Source organism: Epargyreus clarus, unplaced genomic scaffold, assembly GCF_041222505.1.
Source record: "Epargyreus clarus isolate Ecla_fem2 unplaced genomic scaffold, WU_Ecla_fem_2.2 ptg000021l, whole genome shotgun sequence".
Lineage (NCBI taxonomy): Eukaryota > Metazoa > Arthropoda > Insecta > Lepidoptera > Hesperiidae > Epargyreus > Epargyreus clarus.
Window position 1 is genome coordinate 10,967,211 of NW_027332228.1, and position 23,687 is coordinate 10,990,897.

The following is a 23,687-nucleotide window of genomic DNA, read 5'->3' on the forward strand; positions in this document are numbered from 1 at the left end:
TATTATAGTAAGTTCTTTTTTTGAATTCTTGATGAATAAAAACATTTTTAGAGAAAATTTACGAATAAATAACTAATATTGCGTAATTTACATAATAAATAAATAATTTATAATAATAATTTCAAATATTTTAGGGACATTTTAGCACGGAGACGTGGCAAAACTTTTTTACGCAACTATTTCAATTCTCAAAACTGGGTACATTTCCTTGTTAGGAGTGAGTAATCTTTACTAATCTATGAAATTGGTAGATATTTTGTAGGCGTAACATAAATATTAGATTGATGACGGACGCTAGATTTTAAGTGCCGGTTGTAGCTACTTTTTTTTATAAAAACAGCAATAACGCAGTACCTGAAACGCGCGTTTTGATGGCGCGACCGAAAGTATCGCAAGTCGCATAAACGTGATGCAGTATCGATACAGTCGCGAATCGCCGGTGCTAAAAGTAGCGTGTCTCGTAGCTCAAGAGCTATTAGAAAAAGGTAGTCCGGTATGTACGGAAGGCAGAGTTCAACCAATATTGACATTCAATAGTCGTCATTTTATCACAGTCACGTCCTATGTCTATATTGTATTTATGGTTCTAACAACATCTTCGCCAATAAGGAAAAGTTTTATTTCTGGTACTTCTTTAATACTATAATCAAACATACATGAAGTACACTATGGCGTATGTATATGTTTACGTAATTGGTAATAATAATATCACATTGTTGTCATAAAACTATACATTATTTATTAAACGATTTACAAAAGATTATTTATAGTCACACAATAAAATATTTAAACAAAAGACGCTCCCTTGTTAAATAACAACAAAAACCCAATTTTAAATTTAAATGACATAAAAGGTAAACAACCTTTTATGTCATTTAATACTTATATAATATATATATATATATATATATATATATTATATAAGTATTATATATATATATATATATATATATATATATAATACTTGTTTACTAATTAGTAAACAAGTAGTGTAAGTTTTAATGAGGTTTGATTTTTTTACCTTTCGGTCGTCCATAAAGATTTGACATCTTCATACGTATATTATACTTATAGGGCTAGTGATACTTTTAACTTATTTACCAACAACATACTTGCCTTGTGTTTATTTACCACAAATTGTTCCAGATCCCAGAGTGAAGGACTGGCCCATGATGTCGTCCCCATGGCCCACGCTGGTCGCCTGTGTGTGTTACGCGGTGTGTGCAAGGAAAATCGGCCCCACGTTGATGGCTAACCGCAAACCCTTCGAGCTCCGCAACGTACTCGTAGTATACAACCTGGCACAGACGATATTCAGCGCGTGGATATTCTATGAGGTGAATACGTTGTATCATACTTTCCACGTAGCAATATAATAGCGTAGTGGTTGAAATTCGTAACTCAATTGGGGGTCCGAGGTTTGAATCCCAAGCTGGTTTTCAAAAGTTATGCGAATATTTAGAATAAGTTATTATTTGCAATGTCGCCGAAAGAAAACGTCGCGAGGAAACCTTCATGCAACTTCAACATTACCAGCCTGATAGTAGCCTATCTGATAGTATAATTTATTGTTTTGAAGGCAGACTTCGAAATAAATACATATCAACCATAACCAAACCAAAACCAAACCATCACAAATATTCATATTCTTTTGCAGGGTTTTTCAACATTTTTCATGACACCACCCTTGTGTATAAGAGGTGTAATATCTCACTATCTCTTAGTTTGTAACCTGTTTTACAATAAGACAAATACTTGCATGTGTAATATTTATAAAAACATCGAAATCCGCTTTGACACATCTATCGTAAAGAGCTAATAACTATGTAGATGAACTACTCATTTGACTTTGAATAATACTAAAACTATTTTAACTTCCTTAAATTTAAGTTAAATATAAACATTACTAATAGGAAGTGAAATTAACTTTAGATTTTTTAAATATGTAAGGTAAAATGATAATTTCATTGTAATTGCCTGTTTACACGTTCAATTTATTTTTATGTTTTAATTATTCTATGCTGTTTGATACTTGTTTGACAATTGTTTAAGAAAATTTCTCAAAGAAACCTTTAATTTTCCTTTAATTTTTTAGAAGTTTAAATAAAAAGAGGAGCTGCAACTGTCTTTTGAACCGCAATAGGTAAACTGAACTGAACTGAACGCAATACGACACTGCAACAATGGACATAAAATAAAAAAAATAACGGGGGTCTTCATACAAGGCATAATATGTTTTTCTCTTTTAAGCAATTTTTTTGTTCATTCTATAGCAATATAAATGTCTAATAGTGCTACGGAACCCTTTGTATGTTAGTCCAACTCACACAGGGCCGTTCAGCTTTCAATGCGGAGATATGTATTCTTTGCTAACATATTCATATTTTGCCTTTATTTCAAAGCTAGTTTGCCGTCGAACTTAAATTTCAGAAAAGTCTACTTCTGCTGAGACGAAACTAGTTGCTTTATAGCGACGAAGTAGGAATTGGATTTGTCTAGTTCAACTAACACGGCTGACCTAATTTCACCCAATCTCGCTCCGGCCTTAAAATGATTAAAGACTGTGCCTATATGCTGAGTACAGTCGAAATGTTAACGTTTCAGAAATCGACTTTAAAAACTGATTTTCCAAATTGGTCACATGGTCTGTATATAGTGAAATGAATTAATATCTACTCGTAATATACCAACATTATTGATATGTATTTGTTTCAATTTACATATATAGACGTAACTTAATGGATTTTAATTAAAACGATGTATTCGTTTAATTTTTGTATACCTATTATCTTATCTACTAACGAAGAAACTTGAACGGAGTGATACCTATCGAGTCAGCTACCTTTTTTTTATAATATAAGAGTAGCAGACGAGCATGCAGTCCACCTGATGGTAAGTGGCTACTGCCGCCCATGGACATCTGTAATCAACCCCAGATAGGATTAGATATTCCTACCTGAGGTCGGCCACAGATGCGCCGCTACCCCTGGGGACTAAGCTGGAACACCTCGGAAAAGTCTGTCTCCCTTACGACACCCTTCAAACCGGAACACAGCAGCGCCTAACACTGCTGTTATTAGGTAGAAATACCTATTTTCAGCTTTACAATTGAATTGCAAAATATGTCAAAGTCAAAGGTCCTACCTGATTATAAGTGGCTATTGCCGCCAGTAGACAGCTGATTTAACCCCAGATAAGAGTCGTACCCGAGGTCGACCACAGATGCCTTACTATGTCTTGTGGCTAAATTGGAACGCATCGGATAAGTATGTCTTCCTAACCACACCTTTCAAAGTAGAACACAGTAGCACTTAACACTGATTTTATTAGATATGCGTGGCAGTGGTTCCTCCGTTTCCGGGGTCGAACCATAAAGGGTTCTACAACCTTAAAATACCTTATGTATTATTTCACTTTAAAATATAGTAGAAGCAATGATAGCCTCGTGGCTAAGAAACTCGGCCTCTCGATCGTGGGGTCCGAGATTCAAAGACCAGGCGCGCACCTCGGATTTTTCAAAGTTATGTATTAGAAATTAATTATCACTTGCTAAACGGTGAAGGAAAACATCGTGAGGAAACCTGCATACCTGAGAGATTCATATAAAAAATAAATTTCAAAGGAATGTGAAGTTTACCAATACGCACTTGGCCAGCGCGGTGGACTATGGCCTAATCCTTCTCATTATGAGAGGAGATCCTTGCCCAGCAGTGGGACAGTAATGGGTTGTAGATCATTGATGATGAAAATATAGTTTATACATATAATGGGCAGTTATATGTAGATTATAATGATTAATTTTGTCCACAGTACCTTGCGAGTGGTTGGTGGGGTCACTACGACTTCAGATGTCAACTCGTCGATTATTCTCGGAGTCCCAGAGCGATGAGGGTAAGTAGCTTCCTTGTAAAGTAAGCAGTAAGTTGTAAAATTCCGCGGTCTAGGAACCACGCATACAGTGGCGAATACGGAATGTTCGAATGTTCAAAGAACTTCCTTTAAAATTATAAGTAGTCGAAATAAGTCAAACTCAAAGACAAACATGCACCCCCAATTCTACAATATTGCTGCCCTCCATAGCTTTTTGAAGTTGGGGTCTTAGCTCTTCCACCCTGGACTCGACTGCGCACATATTATACCAACAAAATTCTCGCTAAATTGATTTTTAAAAGCAGTAGTACTTATGTTTGTGCATGTACGAATTTTAAATTCATTTAGCTGTATTTCTAATTCGTAAATGTACGAAATTACGAATACTCCGAGCAATTTTTCCTTGATATTAGATTCGAGGCAGCTCTTTTCGGAGCACCAACTGAATATAATCAGTGTGTATATAAGCAATATATATGCATCTAAGATATGTCATTGTTTTCCTTTTAAATCACGTTTTTTTAATATTCACGAACTGGTTTTCATAAATATTAACGATATTACAATTTTATTTCAATGTAAATTCATTCTGCCAGAACCAAAAAATGTTAATAATATATCTACGTAATACATATTAAGAATTAAATGATGATGTAAAGTTTACTTATTGAGTTTATTAGATTTCTGTTACTTTATATGATCGAAGTAGCATCCAGCTTGCTGTTCACCTGATGGTAAGTGGTCACTGCGGCTCATGGACTTGGTGATCCATTTAGAACGTGACATCTGAAGATGATTACAGATGTCGCCACTCCCGTAGACTAAGATAGTCGCCTTATAAGTTAGTTGTATGGAAGGTGGTAAAACGCTTTGTGGTTCGACTTCGGCGGCACCACCGCTAGACCTATTTCTGCCTATTAACAGAGCAGCGTTAAGCGCTTCTGTGTTCTGATTTGAAGTATGTGGTAAGGGAGACATACTTTTCCGAAGTGTTCCAGCTTAGTCCTCAGGGGTAGCGGCGCACCCGTGGCCGACCTCAGGTAGGAATATCTAATCCTATCTGGGATTGATTACAGATGTCAATGAGAAGCAGTAGCCACTTACCATCAGGTGGAATGCATACTCGTCCCCTACTCCTGCCAATCCACAATCCCTGTGCCCTTCCACTGAAACGCAGACTTATTTTACGCTAGGAATAGGTGTGGCGGTGGTACCTACCCGGTGGAACCATCAGTAGATTATGCAGTGTCTTCAAAATTGACGTAATTTAAATTAACTATTGTTCTAACAACCGAACGATGAATTTGTTAAATAATTCATTTACCTAAGTTAATTGTCACATTCATGATAGTTTAATTTATTTGTCACATTCATGAATCGCAATGTTTATTTAATCAGTTTTGTACATTCCTCGTCATTAATTAATAAATTTAAATTCAGATTTGTATAAATTATATGACGTATCATTGACGTAAGTGACTTGTGGTAGTGGTGTGAATAGATACTACAGTTAGTCGATATGCGATTAAAAGAGATTTATAAAAAAGAGGGCATCAATTTTATACGGTTCTAAAAAAAATGTTTTTATCCGTTCTCGCTTTATTACGATAACATCACTCTTATACGATTTTTCAATTATTTTTAAAGTTTCGTTTGGCGTGTTGGGGTATATGTTAGATTTTTAATTTTTCAGGTGCATATCACGTGCTTAAAAAGTTATTTGAATTTTATTTTATGATCCTAATGAAATATGCACGATATTTATTATGATATATTTCATTTTGTGAGTGGAAAAAGGTGTTTTTGGTTTGCTTGTTTTAATTAAAAACGTCGTTTTCTTATGCGTAGATGGCGAACACATGTTGGTGGTACTACTTCAGCAAGTTCACGGAGTTCTTCGACACGCTGTTCTTTGTGTTGCGCAAGAAGAACGAGCACGTGTCCACCTTACACGTCATACACCACGGCATTATGCCCATGTCGGTGTGGTTCGGCCTTAAGTTTGCCCCGGGTAAGTAAAACTTCTGTATAAATCTTCACCTTAAATGTGCAATTATAAGGTTGACCGCTCCTTATATGATACTATCGCTTATCGATACTCGCTTAGGCTACCGTCTTGTCGTCACCGTCACTAAGCAGTTGCTTAAGCAGCTACCGCTTGGGCGCCTACTTTGTAGTTTGAGCGACAATTATGTGTATACGCATCTACTAAACAATCTTACACCTCATTATAGGGATTAAAAAAATAAATATAGTATAGACCGCGCCAAAACTGCTAGTCCGCTCTCAATATAGAAACGAGTCGCGTCGAATAGAAAATTGTCGACTCCGCTGCCCGCTCCCGCCCACGGGTACATAGCTGCGTTAGTATGCCCATACGTTGCTACGGAATATATGCTTGTAGTTGGGCGCAACAACTTCAGAGCGGACTATCAGGTTGGCGCGGACTATACCTGAGAAAGTAATTTAAATCTCATACTGGGCGACGTTGGCAACGTTTTTGTGTGAACAAGTTGGTCCTTCATTACTGCACCCCCGTTTGAGGATACCAACTGATTAAATACTAAACCAGAAAAAAAAATACTGGAAATTATATCGAAGCATGCTTAATATCTCATTCTAAACATTATATTAAATTAATAAATACATCTATCGAGGTAATTATTAAATGACTCGGATTTATAAATGTCATTTCCATTAATAGATTTTTTTTTTCTAACATTCGATAAACGGTTATCGATAGGTGCCACACTACACGCGTACATCTCTAGTGTTTCTTACGCTCACCAACACTATGACCCCGCGGACAGTGACTGTTTAACATTACTAATAATAAATTAAAGAAATTATGAGAGGTTACTGCATTGTAATTTTTTTTTCATTGTCATTCCACTGCGACGACCCGCGTGGCGGAGCGGTCACCATACTGGTCTGATGTGCAAAGGGTCCCGGGTTCGATCCCCGGCCAGACAGATATTTAAATAATGAATTTAGATTTCTGTTTCTGGGTCTGGGTGTTTGTGTATTTATCTATGTGTGTGTCCATGGCACCCACGACACAGGGAATCCTAGTGTGGGGCTGTGAGTGTAAAAAGCGTTAGCATTAGCGTTAACTGCAACCTAATCTAGTCTTTTAATCTAAAAACGGTATGTCTATTTCATAAGATCCCGAGGATCAGTTATGAAATATTCACGAGATGTATCATTAATAATTTGAATAGTTGCCATTTTTTATAGTTATTACTAATGTTAGAAGAAAACGAAGAATACAAATATAGGTTAGGTGCTCATAGATTTGACCTACATAACATAAAATCAATATAAAAAAGTGAAAATCGATCATAAGCATCATAACAGTAATAATTATTCCTTGCTACTTTGCAATTTCACTACTCTAGTAGCTGTCACCACTTGAGGAAATGATAAGAACCTTTATCAATAATATGATGACTAACCCCTTGGCTCCCATAGACATAAAAATTTTATTAATTTTATGATAAAATTACGTCTTTTGTGAAGCGTCTCAAATTATTTTGAAACTTAACTACTACAATTGAAATTTAACTACTATATTTTTTTATTTCAATTTTTTAAAGCCGAAAAATGTCTTAAAACGACTTAATTACTCGATATTTCTTATCTCCTTAAAAATACTATTATAAATCTTTCCTTACACAGTGCGTTACATACCCTGTTTTAATTTTGATAAAGATTAGAATACCGTTAATGTATTATTTATGTATATGTAGTTATGTATTTATTAACATTATTCTTATTTTTAGTATGGAAATCCATGACCTACTTATTTATTTATTGTAATGTGTCTAAATTATAATTAATGAATGTGTAATTAATGTTATACAATGTCATTACTGTATAGAATTGACATTAAGTGTTCTAATTGCATTACAAATATCCGCAAACCTACGAGAGATTCGGAGGTCAATACAGACGCCGATATTTCATGCCTAATACAAGGCAATCGTGAGTTCAACCTTAGATAGATTAGAACATTTTTATTTTGGAATTCTATAGCAGTGATAAGCCAGTGATATTAATTCTGTCCGGTTTATACAAACACTTCATATGTAAGGTTCCGTACCGAAAGGGTAAAAACGGAACCCTATTACTAAGACTTCGTTGTCTATCCGTCTGTGACAGGGCTGTATCTCTGGAACCGTAATAGATAGACACTTGAATTTTGTACAGAGGATGTATAACGGTGGCCGCTATAACAACAAATACTAAAATAAATATATACTATATACTATATAAAATAAATATATATATAAATACTTGTTGAACCGTAGTAGAAAGAAATAAAAAACATTTCATGGTACGGAAGCCTCCATGTGCGAGTTCGATTTGTACTTGGCCAATTATTTGGAAGACATGTACGTAATAAAGATATAACCATACCTATTCTAACGTAAAGCTGTTGTTTCGTTTCGGTGTGGTGTGCATGCAGGCTGACTTACATAAGAAGTGACCATCTAAGTCCCCAGGCAACGCACCTGTGATCGACTTCAGGTGGATTCCCTGTTCTATATAGGGTTGATTACAAATGTCCATAGACAGTCTCCACTTACGATCAAGTGGACTGCTCCTTTGCTATACTATACCTGATTTAAAATATTTCGTTGTGAAATTGTTAATAGAATTTACGAGAAAATTTACTCAATATACTGTCCGTATTCGCGAATCTGGGGCGGTTCACTCGTTATATAACAAAATCGTAACGGAGCACTGAATATGCAAAATGTTTTAGTTTCGCGAGAGACGAGCCGTTGGAGAACATTATTGATACTTGGTATTAAAATTTAAAATGTCCGGAATACGCTGTTTGAGTTTGTAGTTAATTAATTACTGCGAACTGTCCGATTGCTAGAAATGGGTCTCCTCTCGGAGTGAGAGCATAATAAGCTTTCATTTACCCTGCTAACTAAATGCGATTTGACAGACTAAACTCATGTTTTCTACAAAATTACGGCCTTACCTTATCTTCCTTTGCTAGATCGAACAAAGTCCGATCAAAGATCGGCTTCAAATGCGTTGTTAGCTGAGATCTAAGATGGATCTTCTCATAAAACTGGTTCCTCCTTACCACACCCGTAAACCCAAAATACAGCAACGCATACCACTGCTGTTAAAAGATATAAATAACTGTGACGATGTCACCACCGTCATAGAACACCTTGTACCACCTTTAGATCATCGCAAATGATTAGTAACCTTACATAAATACTGAAAAAAAATCAAACAAGGTCTTTGCATAACTATGTATACATAAAATACTAGTTGCCTGAAAGAAAGCAAATACATATAAGTCTTGTAAGTAATGTATCACGTTGCATGCATGCACGTTCCCATAAGAGCTTGCGTGATTTTCAATAGGCTGACGTGTCGTGCTGACCGTTAAGAATGTAAATATTATCTTAGCGGCTTTGTTCCCGACATTTTTTTAATTTTAACATTTAAATGTATGTTATTTATGTTTGTGGCCTTATGTTTTAAAGCATTCGTAAAACAAGTTTTCTTCTCCCAATATATATGCGTATTTTCTTGTTTAATTTAATTTAGGCTAATTTTCAGATCATTACAAAATGTACAATCTAGTTGAATTACTTTTTCGAAGCTATAATACCAAGTAATTTTTTACAATATCCTTACTAATATTATAAATCCGAAAGTAACTCTGTGTGTCTGTCTGTCTGTCTGTCTGTCTGGTTGTAATTTCTTCACGCCTAAACCACTGAACCGATTTTAATGAAATTTTGTACAAACATAGTCTAAAACCCGAGAAAGGACATAGGATAGTTTTTATTCCGGAAATCCCACGGGAACTAAGGATGGCGATCTAAGATCGATTAATCGGAGAATCGATCTTTTGGACCAAAAAGTCGATTATTTTAATCGATATTAGTAAGGATTGAAACGTTAACTATGCATTTGATCAAGTGATGATCTTTAGCAAAGTTGTTGTCCATGAGCGCACGAAGGTTTCAGAGTTGGTACGACCAATTTTCGCCAGATGGCGCCACTGTCATTCCAATGAAGGTACGAGTTTTCAGTTTTATGTATATTAGTATGTCATATTATTTTCTTTTCAACGCGGGCGAAGCCGCGGGCAAAAACTAGTTTCTTTATAAAAGAATATTAAACACTAAAAATAAGTTTTAAGCAACAAGGGACGATTCAGACATTATTAGATATTCAGTTGCTATTTTTTGTTTAAAAAAAAATTTAAAAATGGTGGGTACTTCTTTGTTTTATTTTAACATGACGTTCAATATAAGTAAAAGGCATTTTACAAAAAAGAAGTTGTTTTGTTAAGTCAAATCTACATATTTATGTAGATTTGATTTGTTACATATTTATGCAGATTTGATTTGTGTACTTTTGATTTGAAATAATGTTTTTATTTTGGTAAATCAAATCTACTCAAACAACATACATTTAAATACGTTTTCCGATTTTCGTTCCTAGTAGTACGGTAGTGTGTAGTACAACACATTTAGAATGCGCATTAAAACACAAAAAATATTTTGTCTTTTCTAAAGTAATATTATAAAGAGGAAAACTTTGTTTGTTTGTTTGGTTGTAATGAATAGGCCCAAAAACTACTGGACCGATTTTTAAAATTCTTTCACTATTCGAAAGCTACATTATCCACGAGTAACATAGGCTATATTTTATATGAAATATATTTAATATATACATTTTGAGGCGGTACAAAGTTTGCCGGGTTGTAATTATGATAACAGGTAATGTCTAATTTTACGTCTTATTAACGTTAATTTGAAAATTGTCTTTATAACTTTGTTATTAAGCAAAAATGTAGCTGACCACATAAAATGTTACAAAACATCCCATTTATTTATTAAATTAACATGTAGTAACAAATTTCCATTACATATTATTTATTTATAGTAACAATACATAATTATTCGTACATAATTATATTCTTATTACCTTTAGTTAGTTTAACGATGCGCTAATGACATGTTAATACATAAAAAGTTTAATAAATGCTTTTGTAAAAAAATCGTTAACGTCTAATATCGTAGATGAAGTAATGTTTTATTTAATGTTACTATTTGAGAATATGTACGAGAAAAATATTCAATTAGCACGTAAGTAAGGATTGCAGATTATATTAGCGAGGCAGCGTAGGTTAGTAGGAACTTATAAGTGTCTAAAAGAAAAACAAATATCATAAAAATTATATACGGGGTGGATTTTTCAAGTGTAGTAATAAGAATTTTAAATCGTGATTTTGAAGTAGGTAGAAATTACAATACTTAAGATGTAGATGATTATATATTGAAACTAATTGACATAATATCGAAGAGGTAGTTATTATTTTTTTCTAAATATTTTTTTTTCTCAAAACCCATAAACGCTCTTACTCGAGACCCGTGCCCATCAGTGGGACAGTAATGCGTTAACTACGATGAAGCCACTATTCGATGTTGTAGAGAAATAGATTTTTTCAAACGTAATTATTGTTTTTATCAAAATCGGTCTGTATCTCCCTTCAACATTGTTAGCTGTTCCATAATTTTTCGAATTTGAAAAATTTAACCTAATTATTAGTCCTTTTTGCTAACAGAAATTTAAAAAGGTTTGTTACCTCTACATGCTAGTAATTGTTGTCGGAATAACAAATCGTTATATGTGAATTAGTGTTAAATAAATGAAGATAAATTGACTAAAGCCAGTTATTTCTTTAAATTTACCGGTTTCAGCAGTTCTTTGCCCTTACCGGTGCTTAAAGTGATCCATTTATTAAAAGAACATTATACATCAAAATCTCTTAATACCTTGATATTTGCGGTTCCATACAAAGAAGAAGTTAATAAATAAATTTTATATAAGACTTTATTGAATTTAATGATTTAGCGATAAATATATCACCCACTTAAAATATATTCATAGCAATAGATTATGGTCATTAATTATTCTCTTAATTTTCATAATATACATATAGATTATAGATCTACTTAACATAACCAATAATGTGACTGTTTGTGTGCGTGCGTACGTGTATGCGTGCGTGATAGTGTACGTACGTGCATACGTGTGTGTGTGTGTGTGTGCGTGTGTGTGTGTGTGGTGTATCAGCAGAAATATTAGACAGAATTTTACAATATATAAATGTCCCATAATTTGTTTCACATAATTAATGTGTATTTTTTTGTCTTAGGTGGGCACAGCACGTTCTTCGCGCTTCTCAATACCTTCGTGCACATAGTAATGTATTTATACTACATGGTAGCAGCTATGGGACCCAGGTACCAGAAATACATCTGGTGGAAGAAGTACCTGACAGCTTTCCAGATGGTAAGTTAAATGTTTATATCATGTAAAGTTACACCTTCAATATCAATGGGATTAATATGCTTTAAACTTATTTCACTATATTATAATAGTTACGATAGTTGGGTGAATTTTACTTAAAACTAGCTAACCCGGCAAACGTTGTGTTGCCATATAAATGAAAAAATGTTAAGGGTGAACAACCCTTATCACTTAGGGGTATGAAAAATAGATAGTAGCCGATTTTCAGACCTACTATATGCATATAAAATTTGGTGAAAATCGGTAAAGCCGGAGGAGTACGGTAACTAACATTGTGACACAAGAATTTTGTATATACGATAATATTAAGGTATTTGGAATATATAAACCCCTTTGAGAATCTGCCCGGGCCAAAAGGACATACATATGACTATATATTCGGTTGCTAATTCAATATCATAAAAACACGTCCCCATATCAGTCATGTGTCATGTGTGATTGTGTTAATGGATAACAAATCAAACAATACACAAAATCCAAAAAACATTTCCTTATATGCGCTTCCGTCTACGTTTTAGATACCGGTGTCTAATTTATACCACTAATTATGTTAAGTTCAACGTTCTACTAGCGTCAGATGTTAAAAATAAATGATTAATAAATAAAACATTAAAAAACTGTTAAGGCATCCTTCAATGTTAGAAGACGGCTATTATATTTATTATGTAAGGTGTAGATTTTTTATACGGTAACAAACAAGTATGTAGCGCCATCCATGGTCAGTGAACACTTGCGTACATGAACATTTGTTATCCAATCCGCATAGAACACGAGGTCTACCTTAGGCTGATTACAGATGGGTTCAAGTCCTAATGTTCGTTTCATATGTAAGTTGCCTGTATTGACACCCTTCCACGGATAAGCGAAATGCTTCCCGTAAGAAATAGGTATAACAGTGGTCCGTACCAGGGTTGTTGCTGATGCAGGTTTTTACTAAATCAGCGGATGCTGATGCTGATGCTGATTTTTTCAGATTAATATCAGCTGATGCTGATGCTGATATTTAAAAATACTAAATATAAATATATCTACTTAATACTAAGGTATTTGTAAGTCCCTTACGAGAATTTTTTTTTTTTTTTTTTTTTATAATATAGGAGTAGCAGACGAGCATGCAGTCCACCTGATGGTAAGTGGCTACTGCCGCCCATGGACATCTGTAATCAACCCCAGATAGGATTAGATATTCCTACCTAAGGTCGGCCACAGATGCGCTGCTACCCCTGAGGACTAAGCTGGAACGCCTCGGAAAAGTCTGTCTCCCTTACCACACCCTTCAAACCGGAACACAGCAGCGCTTAACACTGCTGTTATTAGGTAGAAATAGGTGTGGCGGTGGTGCCGCCGGAGTCGAACCACAACGGGTTCTACCACCTTCAAAGAATAGTCTTTTTTAACCAACTTCACAAAATGAGGCGGTTTCTCAATTCTACCGTATATATGTCTTTTTTATATTTGTTCGCGGATAACTTCGTCGTTTATGAACCAAACTGGATGATTTTTATTTTGTTGGAAAAAAAGATATTTCCCAAGACCCTTATGGAACTACCATTATAAGAAAATAAGGGTCTGATGATGGCAGACCAGAGAAATCGAGGGGAACTTAAAAAATAGTATGGGCGACTAGTGCATTTGTAAGATTTTTAGTATGTCATCACTAAAAAAGGTGAAAAAAATTAATTAAAAAATACAATCGACTTCCATGTCACTACAAAACAAAAATCAACTGAAACAAATTTTGGCTCACATATCTCCGAAGCCGGCGCTCATATTGAACACGCTGTTTACGCCATTATCCAACGAAATATATTTAGCACCGACTTCAGAACCATGTACCAAACCAACATCCACTTCAGTAGCATTACCATGAGTTGGCATAGAAACGCCACTATAGAAATGGTAAATAGAAAACTATTGTCATTTTGCTAGTGAATAACATAACTACTATCGTTACGGTATTTCTTGACAACGTCTGTCAAATTAATGACTCATGGGACCGAATTTGTATGGCAATAGATCATAATGACATTCGCTAGCGATTTGATTTCGATAGGTTTTTTACGTATCGAGTTACGTCACTACGGATTTTAGTTCTACGAGTAACCACCAGAGGCGCTGTACAATTTTTCATACATTTATTTTACGCAGTCGCTAGCGAGTAATACTTTTGTAAACTCATGGTAGTCCTACAGCTGTCCACTCTGCAGTGACACAGAAGTCGGCATTTATTTGTTATTTTTTTTTACAAAAACTACACTGTGTCGTATCTTTGTTCAATAACGAAATATTTGGTCATATTGCACTTTTCACTGGATGTGACATTATGAATTGAATACATAATTCTGTTATTGATTGATTGAACTATGATCGAAAGTTATTGATGTCTGACCAAATTACGTTGTCAATACAATCGAATGATTGTTTGATGAAAACTTGTGTTTATAAACTTCTGGGATTGGCTAACATTCCACGTAATTTAAGCTCGGTCCCGCCTTCAACGAACCGGTTACAATTTCAATATCAGCATTAAATATCAGCATCTTTTGTTGCGGATGCGGATGCTGATGCTGATATTTAAAAGAAAGCTGATAATCAGCGGATGCTGATGCTGATATTCGCAACAACCCTAGTCCGTACCTCCCCCGGTTAATCTATTGTGGTTCTAGCGCCTTTCAAATTTCTATTATCATCTTTTTTATTATGATCAGCATATATCATGAAGCTATTAAACTTACATAGTAGCGGTCATTTGGGGATTGCAACTTATTATTAAAATTATGGTATAAAAAATAAAATAAAATACGTTAAGAGTAAACGTTAACTTTCGACTTATAGATATTAAAGATTTTCCAAATAATAATATTAAATATACCTGAAAAAATTTAACCAATCATTGTTTTATTTAATAGAGATATTTATTTTTTCCAAAACTTAATTCGGTAAGTCATGATGTTCCGTGCAGCATGACCTTAAGAACTGCGACCACAAAGTGACATTTTAATGTTACGAAAAATACGCACACTTGCATAAACTGTTGGCATTTTACTTGCTTTTCTTTTCTATGGATTTTTACATGATTAACGAGGTTATTTATGGAACCTACTGACTTGTTTATTGCATTCCGAAACTAACTTCCTTGAGAATTGCATGATAATTTTTGATATTTGCAATCGTTGCATCTAAATTTTTTATAAATATACCGCTCGTATATAGACAGAAATAAAGTAGATGTCACGGTCAAACCTTTTGAAAATTTAACAGGAAGCCTTTAGAGACCTCAGTTTACCATACCTTTAGGAATAGATGACTAATCAAGATTAAGTTAATTCGTCCAGTCTTTGTAACGACACAATGTGGTCTAAATAACACTAAATTTGAGGTCACAATATACATAAAATATATGTGTTTGTCGGTGATTTTTAAATTACTTCCTGTTCTTCAGATTATTCGGCTTGAAATATATATAACTGTGGTTAGACTATGTTCTACCATCCCATACCTTATAAGGAATTTCCCCAAATAACATACGAAGTTACTGACTTTGCCAGATATAAAATTATGTGTCTCTGCTTCCATATTGTTTGTTCCCACTTACAAGTTGTGACTTACAACTTAATTGTACTTACAAACATATAAGTGGAAACAATTTGAAAGCGGAGACAAGTAACTTTGAAAATTGAAACTTAGAAAGTTATTTGTATACTCAGTCAACTGTATTTCAACTGTATTGTTTGATAAGATTCATTAAGCATTTAATCCACTTATATGTTATGTACTGCGCAATTGTAAATATCAACTTGTTTGTTACCGCTTACAGTTTTTCTTCCACTTAGAAAATATTTGCCATACTCATGTGTACTCGTATGTTAGTTCAACTAAGTTATTTATTTCGAATAAGTATGTATGTTTTGTCTAAATTAAACATTAGAAACTTACACTTTATAAAGCAACCAAATGCGTTCCACTAACCATATGGAGCACATCCACATCAGTTGGTGTCTACAATCGAACTGACTGTCATAGTTAGTGCGTTACCCCCACCAGTAATCGGCGTTATGTCACGTTTATAATAGTTCCACATGGGAAGGTAGTAATATAAAAATTAAACTGCTTCACTAGCGACAAAACGAATTGTATGCGCCGAAAATATTTTGTTTCCACTTCTAAATCCCGCTCCACATTCTCTCGATTCTCGTGGAACGGGCTTATGGAGTTTGTATCGACTTACTGTATTCCTGCCACTTACAAACTTTTGCCTATCCAGGTGCAGTTCGTGCTGATCTTCAGCCACCAGCTACAAGTGCTGTTCCGGCCGTCGTGCCAGTACCCTCGTGTGTTCGTCTACTGGATCGCGATGCACGGCTTCCTATTCCTGTTCCTGTTCAGCGACTTCTACAAAGCGCGCTATAACAAGGCCGGCAGGAAGTCCAAGATCACAAATGGTCTTTGTATGGTGAGTTGACAGGTCTTTTCTAACATCAATATAATGGCGAACAATTATCCAAGTAACTTGGCGAGCAATAAGGGCAATAACGAATGTGTAACGCCGCGTACGAATACAAACGCTAAACATCCGATACAGCGAACGGACGAATATTAGTAGTGAGTACGGAATAAACCAAGTAAGTTTGTAACATAAAGAAGAAGAATAAAGAAAAAGAAAAAGAAAAAAAGATTAAAGAAAGAAAGAAGAAAAATGAAAATAAGAAAAAGAAAATAAAAAGAAAAGAAAGAAAAGAAGATCAATGATCTTGGTGTACATTTTACGGCAGACCTTAACTTTCGAGATCATATAGCCGAAGTATGCAAAAAATCATACCGAAATCTGGGCTTCATATTAAGGCAGGCAAATAGTTTTACGAATATTAGTGCCTTGCGTGCCTTATATGAAGCTCTGGTGAAGAGTCATTTGGAGTGTAACTCGGTTATATGGTCTCCGAGTGAGGCTAAGTACAAGACAATGTTGGAACGTATCCAAAATAAATTTGCCCGGTTTCTCTTCTTAAAGTTACACGGTGTTTATCCCGGCTATCCTTTATTGTATCCTACGTTGTTCGTTCTCGGCATGGTAGGATTCAATAAACTGGAAGTGAGGAGAGAAATCTCGCTCACAAAGTACATATTCCAAGTACTGCGGGGTGAACTTGACAACCCAGTTATATTGAAAGAACTGAAGTTGTGTGTGCCGGATAGAAGCGTGGAGCGCCGGCGACGTCCGCGTCTTCTGGCGTTGCCACACGCACGCACCAACCTGATGCGCGACGCACCCTTAACACGAGCATTGCGCACACTTAACACTATAGCAGACCATATCGACTTGTTCTGTTGCACACTTGGAGAGTTCACGAGGGTAGCCTTCCATGTAATTGAAAATTATTAATTATTTTACTTGTATATATTATGTATATTGTATATTTTATGTCATTTGGACGTTAATTATTGTTATTTTTAAGCTACACTAACGCATTAGGATTTTTTTCCCTGTAATGTTAGATGTAAGTTGTGAATAAATAAATAAATAAATAAACATGTTTAAGACATCCGGTTAGAATTAAGCGCCTAATTATTATGTTTTAAATAAACAAAATATAGAGCAATAATCCCACGGTTGGTAAAGAGTAAAAAATATTAATTAATTAAATAATGACTGCCTCATTAAATTTATGTAATTGATAATTTTAACCTTAGCTTACTTACACATTTACATTAATTAAAATAAATACAAATTTTATTTGTATTATGTTATGTCGGTTATGATAAGATCAGTAGAAACGACGAAACAGGAATTCATCATTTACAATGTAAATCATATAAATCGAATCCGGTATTCGTTGATGTTCGGCATGATGAACATAGTTAAAAATATATGAATTAATGGTTACTAGTATATCTGCCTAAAGTTCGCTGTGCCTCAGTTCGTAAAGGTTGTACTGTTAGGTCAATAACTAAAGTTTTGATGCCATGGGATTAATTTATGATAAAAAGGTAGTCGATTCTTATATTAGTTTAAAATATTTGCCAAAGATAGACGAATACACGCGAGTATGAGTATATAACCTATTTGAGTGAATTATGTGTAAACGTTCGTCTGTCTTCGTTCGCGGTATTTACATACTCGTCATTATTCAACGAATTACATGGTTGATTGCTTGCGGTTATCTAAATTATTATATAGAAATAGAGACAAATAATACCATTATAAAATGTCGCGTTGTGTGATTACCCGTCAATCTATCGACTTTTCGAGTTTTAGAAACACAAATATAAACAGCTGGAAGGCGAGTTTTTATATGAAGAGGAACAAATACACTTACATAACGCATTGGTTTACAGACGGTGATGGATGACAGCAGCAGCTCGCTAAACGGCAAGAATGGCTACAAGCAAGAAGAGGATGCGAAGGTGCCCAACTCGTACGCTTCGTCCGCCGCCGACGCCTTCGTGCGGCGCCGCGCCGCGCCCTAGGTCCGGCCCGGTCTCGCCCTAGGTCCGGCCCCGGACCGTGCCCTAGGTCCGGCCCGGTCTCGCCCTAGGTCCGGCCCCGGACCGTGCCCTAGGAACGGCCCGGTCTCACCCTAGGCCTGGCCCCGGCTGCCGCCCTAGGCTCGGCCCCGACCCGCGCCCTAGATCCGGCGACTCCCCTGCGAGGCGGCTACAACTAATCCGGGAACGTATTCCGAAACAGTCACGTGGCTTCACTCTGCGCAGATGGCGCCACTTTATTACTAAACCCACCTAAGAGTATATCTCTCAATATGAAGAATTAAATGATGTCGAATATTTCAAAATTGCACGTGCAGTTGTGGTTTAAGTGTTGTAGCCTTTGTTCTCAACGAAGAGCATTGTATTGAAGAATTGTTTCCTTTAGTTTTAATTTTTCCGGAAACATTGTTCTCTACAACGCTTCCGTCTATACAGTGGCTTTGAATATCTTTTATTTATTTTTTTAGTTTTATAACCCCACTTTACTTACTCGGCCACGTGACGCTGTTTGTATATTTAATAGTTTCGGAATATGTTCCCCGGGGTGTTCTGAAAACGTGACGTGGATTATCATGGATGCGTCCACTAGAACGTTTACTCTCCAAATATTGCGGGTGACTTCGCAGCATTTTATTTTTTTATAAATAAATCATATTGAAAAAATAATTTTCGAATGATTTCGCCTCCGAGGACTATATCAAACGGAAGGCCGTAGACTATGTCGGAACAAAAAGTTATTGAATATATTCTATGATGAGTTTAGATAATATAGTATATTATGTTCACGTAAAGTTTGTTATTGCACAAAGTCCCACGTATTCTCGGATCTCGGGTTGTCCGATGCCTTATAATTTTAAGTACAAAGTGTTTAATTCCTAGAGAACTATCGAATGTTAAATTCTTATAAGATAAAAGGTTTGGATATTAATGTTTCCCTTTTAATTGATGTATAATCTAGTGGGTGTGGCAGGTAGTCATACAGGTATCACTTAAATAGGTTATAAAGATTAATTGGTAGGTAAAAAGTGAGATGGGCATTTTGTTTATATACACTTTGAATATGAATAAATATATGTATGCACTTATATAACAATATATACTATATTATAGCTGGTTTTATGTAAATATAATTTTACGGAAAGGTTATAAATCCATAAAATGTAATGAATGATGATGTTACCATGAAATTCTTAGTCCGTACTTTGAATCCAGTGTCATTTACTAATTATGGTTAACGTTATATTTTCGTATTTTCATACTTAAGTATTATATTTATGTAGACTTCCTTTATGCAATGCAATACAATCGATTTGTATTTCTTTTGTAACACTTTTAGATAAAGAAAAGGAAAATAATGTAAATTATTACAACTTTCAAGGTTTCACAGTAACGTAATCCTTTAAAACTGTGCACACTAATAGATTAATATAACTAAGTGTTAGAGGTAATAGCCCTGTTGAATATTTGTAAGTATTGGATCTTTAGTTCAATCAATTAACGTCGTGTCGACTATAGTGACTGGCTATCGGTTTAGGCATAGCGCAGATTATACATAAGCTGTAAATGATTAATCGTGATCTTATTCTCTAGAAATAAAATGTTGAAATGACGGAATTTCCTAAAATATCATAACATATTCGAATAATAGTTTTGAACAAAACTAGAATTAGGGCACCAGCAGACATGCTACGTTTGATGTCGGCGATTGACTAATAGGCAGCTATTCGGAAGTGCTAAAAACGCGATGCCGACTTAATTCAGTCGCCAAAACGAGTATTTTCGACACCTTGAATAACGCAGCAAGTTGCCAAACGTAATGCAGCATTATAATCCCTAATCGCGAATCGCCAATACGAAAAGTAGCATGTCTGCCGTGGCCGTTAGTTGAGTGGGTGTGCACGGTGTCCGACAGCGCCAAGGATTATTGTTGAACATTATGTTGTCACATTTTGGTGTATCGATGCTTTAAGTGTTGTGCAATGGAGCGGACAGCGGCGGCTTGGAGCGCACTCGCGCGCGACATGACAAATCTGCTCAAATATTTGCTGTGTACTCACTATTTTGCAACTTATTTATTATTGTAATAAAGTATTTTACAAATAATGTGTGGGTGTTTATTTTAGCATTTAACTGAAAATAAAATTAATGTAGTCTTTCTAGTAACTTTTATTTATAAACTACTGGTGCCTGGGCGGACGTCCTGCGACAAAAAAGTCATCTCCACTACAGCGCTACCTGTTTGGTCTAAAAGTATATTTTAAGCTGGAACCAACTACATATACAAAAACATAACCCTTCCTTGGCAGTCTGGTAAAAATAATTTAATTAAAATCGATTGAGCTGATTTGGAGATTTAACAAGTACTATAGTCAAGGTGAAACGTGACATAAAAAATCATAATATATTTTTTTTATATTATATTGTTAAATAATAAAAGCCTGCCTTACTGATTTATTCTAATGAAATTCACATCTATATGAAAATATTCCAATTTTATAAAATTATGCATGTGGTTGCAGTTCGACTTTACTTTACTTAATACATACAAATAATATTATTTTTAATTAAATAATTTGTAAATATTAGTAAGAAAATAATAATTTTTTACATTAGAATTAATTATTATTATTTAATTGATGATTTTCTATGTCCATCTTACAGAGATATAGAGAAGCGTAGGCGCAGTAAAATTAATATTACATTTTTAACCGATGGTCAAAGTTCAAGTTAATGTCACCATAAGTGATATAATCAGCGTAATATTATTAAGCCTGATTAAAACTACGTAATTATTTCCTACAGGAAGTTCTCGAAATTATTATTTCTTACAAGACCTTAATATACCTAAAGGGGCGGAAATTCGTACTCCAAATGGATAAACTGTGTGGAGTAGCGCGCTCCACCATCAGACCAGCTTCTTGTATCTTTTTGTATTGCCACTAAAGTCACGTAGATAAGCTTAATCTGACGATAGAATTCTTCCAAAAATGCGTCACAAATATTAAATCGAACAGGCGTAGGTATGGACCTCATTTTCTATGACGTACGAGTATCTACCTACAAACCAACTTAAATAAAAGTTTGTAAGGCAGTTCATTCACAATCTTTATAGGTATATACTTTATTTATCAGAATTGCCTTCACAATGACCATTGACCAACGATGGGACGATGTTTGTAATATTATGTGCTTTAAAATGTCAATTAACCTTCATGTTTGCTTATTAGTCAAATAACATGTAAATAAATCAATGTCCTTTTAATTAGTTTGGTGTTTAGAGTTTACCTACACAAAGGTAGCTTAGAGGTCATATTGAAGGATCATTGTCGTAATCACGTCAAAAGCCTAAAAGGTGACGAGAGGGTAGGTATATTATATAGGGCCAAAAAAGTTAGGAGCATAATATTATTCACTATAATATTATTCATATTACGGTCACTTCACGACTTTTAAGGGATTTTGAGGAATACATATAAGTTACAGACAGATTTTGGACACATTAAAACATATGAATTATGAACCAAATATATGAATTTAACCATTTACCCGACTCTAATACGTAAGTAAATATATGTATACCCGCGCATGTCGTAAGGCTATTAACAGGAAAAAGATACCAATAAACTAAATAGTTCTACTATAATAACTCCTATACTAACATACTTTGCGTTGGTAGATGTTTTGAATATCATTCTAAATACGGCATACTAATTTCTGACATGACCTTAACTTATTGGCTGTAGGGTCTACCAAACTAGCATACCTATCTAACATTATTGCAAATCGGCTGATTGAGAAATAGGTAAATGTGGTCACACAGCAAATCACCAAATTACGTCCTTGGTCGACTTGATTATATGTTGACCGCTGGCCACCTTGCCGCGGCCTCATTGGAACCTTACAGATCCTTAAAATTATTGCTAATAACAAAAATTATTGTCAATTACGAATACCTTGAGAAAATGAATGCCTATATCGTATCGTATTGTACAACACATATTCCTGATCATAATTTTCTGAAATTTGAACTACGACCTACTAAACCTAAAAGTAGGACCTGCTAAAATTTTAGCTCAAATCCCGTAAGAAGCGATTGAGATGTCGCATGTTGTTGCACTATGTCTACGCATTTTTCTACAAGAAAGCAATCCTTCCATGACTCTATCACTAGGTAAAACATCATTTGTCCCTGTAGTTCCGGGACTAGAATAGGGCTACGGTATCCCCTGCCTGTCGTAAGAGGCGACTAAAAGGGGGCTTCCGGAGTTGCGGGCGGCAAGAGTGGTAGCTCGAACCGTCCAGTAAGCGACCCCGGGAAGGACGGCGGTATGTGTGGTCGCATGCCGTCGTGAAAACCAGATGGTGTGGGAGGACCGAAAACTGCTCTCCCAGGGCAGAGCCCGATCGGGGCGTCGCGCTTGGAGGACTCCGGTTGCGTTCCGTCGGAGATCCCGGAGCTCTCCAACAAGCGTTGAGGACGGCCAACTGGGGGGTTTTAGTGCGGTAAAAATCCCACATAAACCGGCGTCGCTCCCACGTCGTCGGGTACCTTTTGAAGGGTTCCCCCTTGTTAAGAAAAAAAAAGGTCCTTAAAATCAAACATCCATCATTCTTGAAATGAAACATTTTAGCCTTTGGACTAATAATATTGTTGAAAGTGGACAAGACACTTAGCATTACGCGTCAGAGTTGTTAAGTTACATTATTTGCACTTATTTTTGTTATGGTATTTTTAAATTTCTAGAAACAATCTTTTCACTATTAAGGACTCAAAATGCATACGTATGTATAGTCCGCGTAAAACTGTTAGTCCGCTCTGAATATAGAAATGAATCGCGTCGCCATACCAAATTGTATGACTACACCTGTACCCTTACCATGAGTTTTTACGTTTTGACAAATATGACTGTTTTGGTATTTTTTTACGTATTGGCCCATACAAATTCCAAGGTCTGACACAATCCGCTAGGGGC

At 35.3% G+C, this 23,687-nt stretch overlaps 1 protein-coding gene across 2 annotated transcripts in view; it reads left to right on the top strand.

Annotated features, from left to right (window-relative positions):
* The window catches only part of LOC140751167 (very long chain fatty acid elongase AAEL008004), a 55,033-nt gene extending 34,216 nt beyond the window's left edge, over nucleotides 1–20,817 (top strand). For both annotated transcript variants that reach the window (XM_073085044.1, XM_073085045.1), the window contains 6 exons: nucleotides 1,147–1,337; nucleotides 3,811–3,891; nucleotides 5,719–5,881; nucleotides 12,077–12,213; nucleotides 16,496–16,684; nucleotides 18,565–20,817. In XM_073085044.1, the coding sequence (XP_072941145.1) occupies nucleotides 1,147–1,337; nucleotides 3,811–3,891; nucleotides 5,719–5,881; nucleotides 12,077–12,213; nucleotides 16,496–16,684; nucleotides 18,565–18,696 (893 nt within the window). In that variant the 3' untranslated portion in view covers nucleotides 18,697–20,817. The remainder of the gene's footprint in view (nucleotides 1–1,146; nucleotides 1,338–3,810; nucleotides 3,892–5,718; nucleotides 5,882–12,076; nucleotides 12,214–16,495; nucleotides 16,685–18,564) is intronic.
* The last annotated feature ends 2,870 nt before the right edge of the window (nucleotides 20,818–23,687 follow it).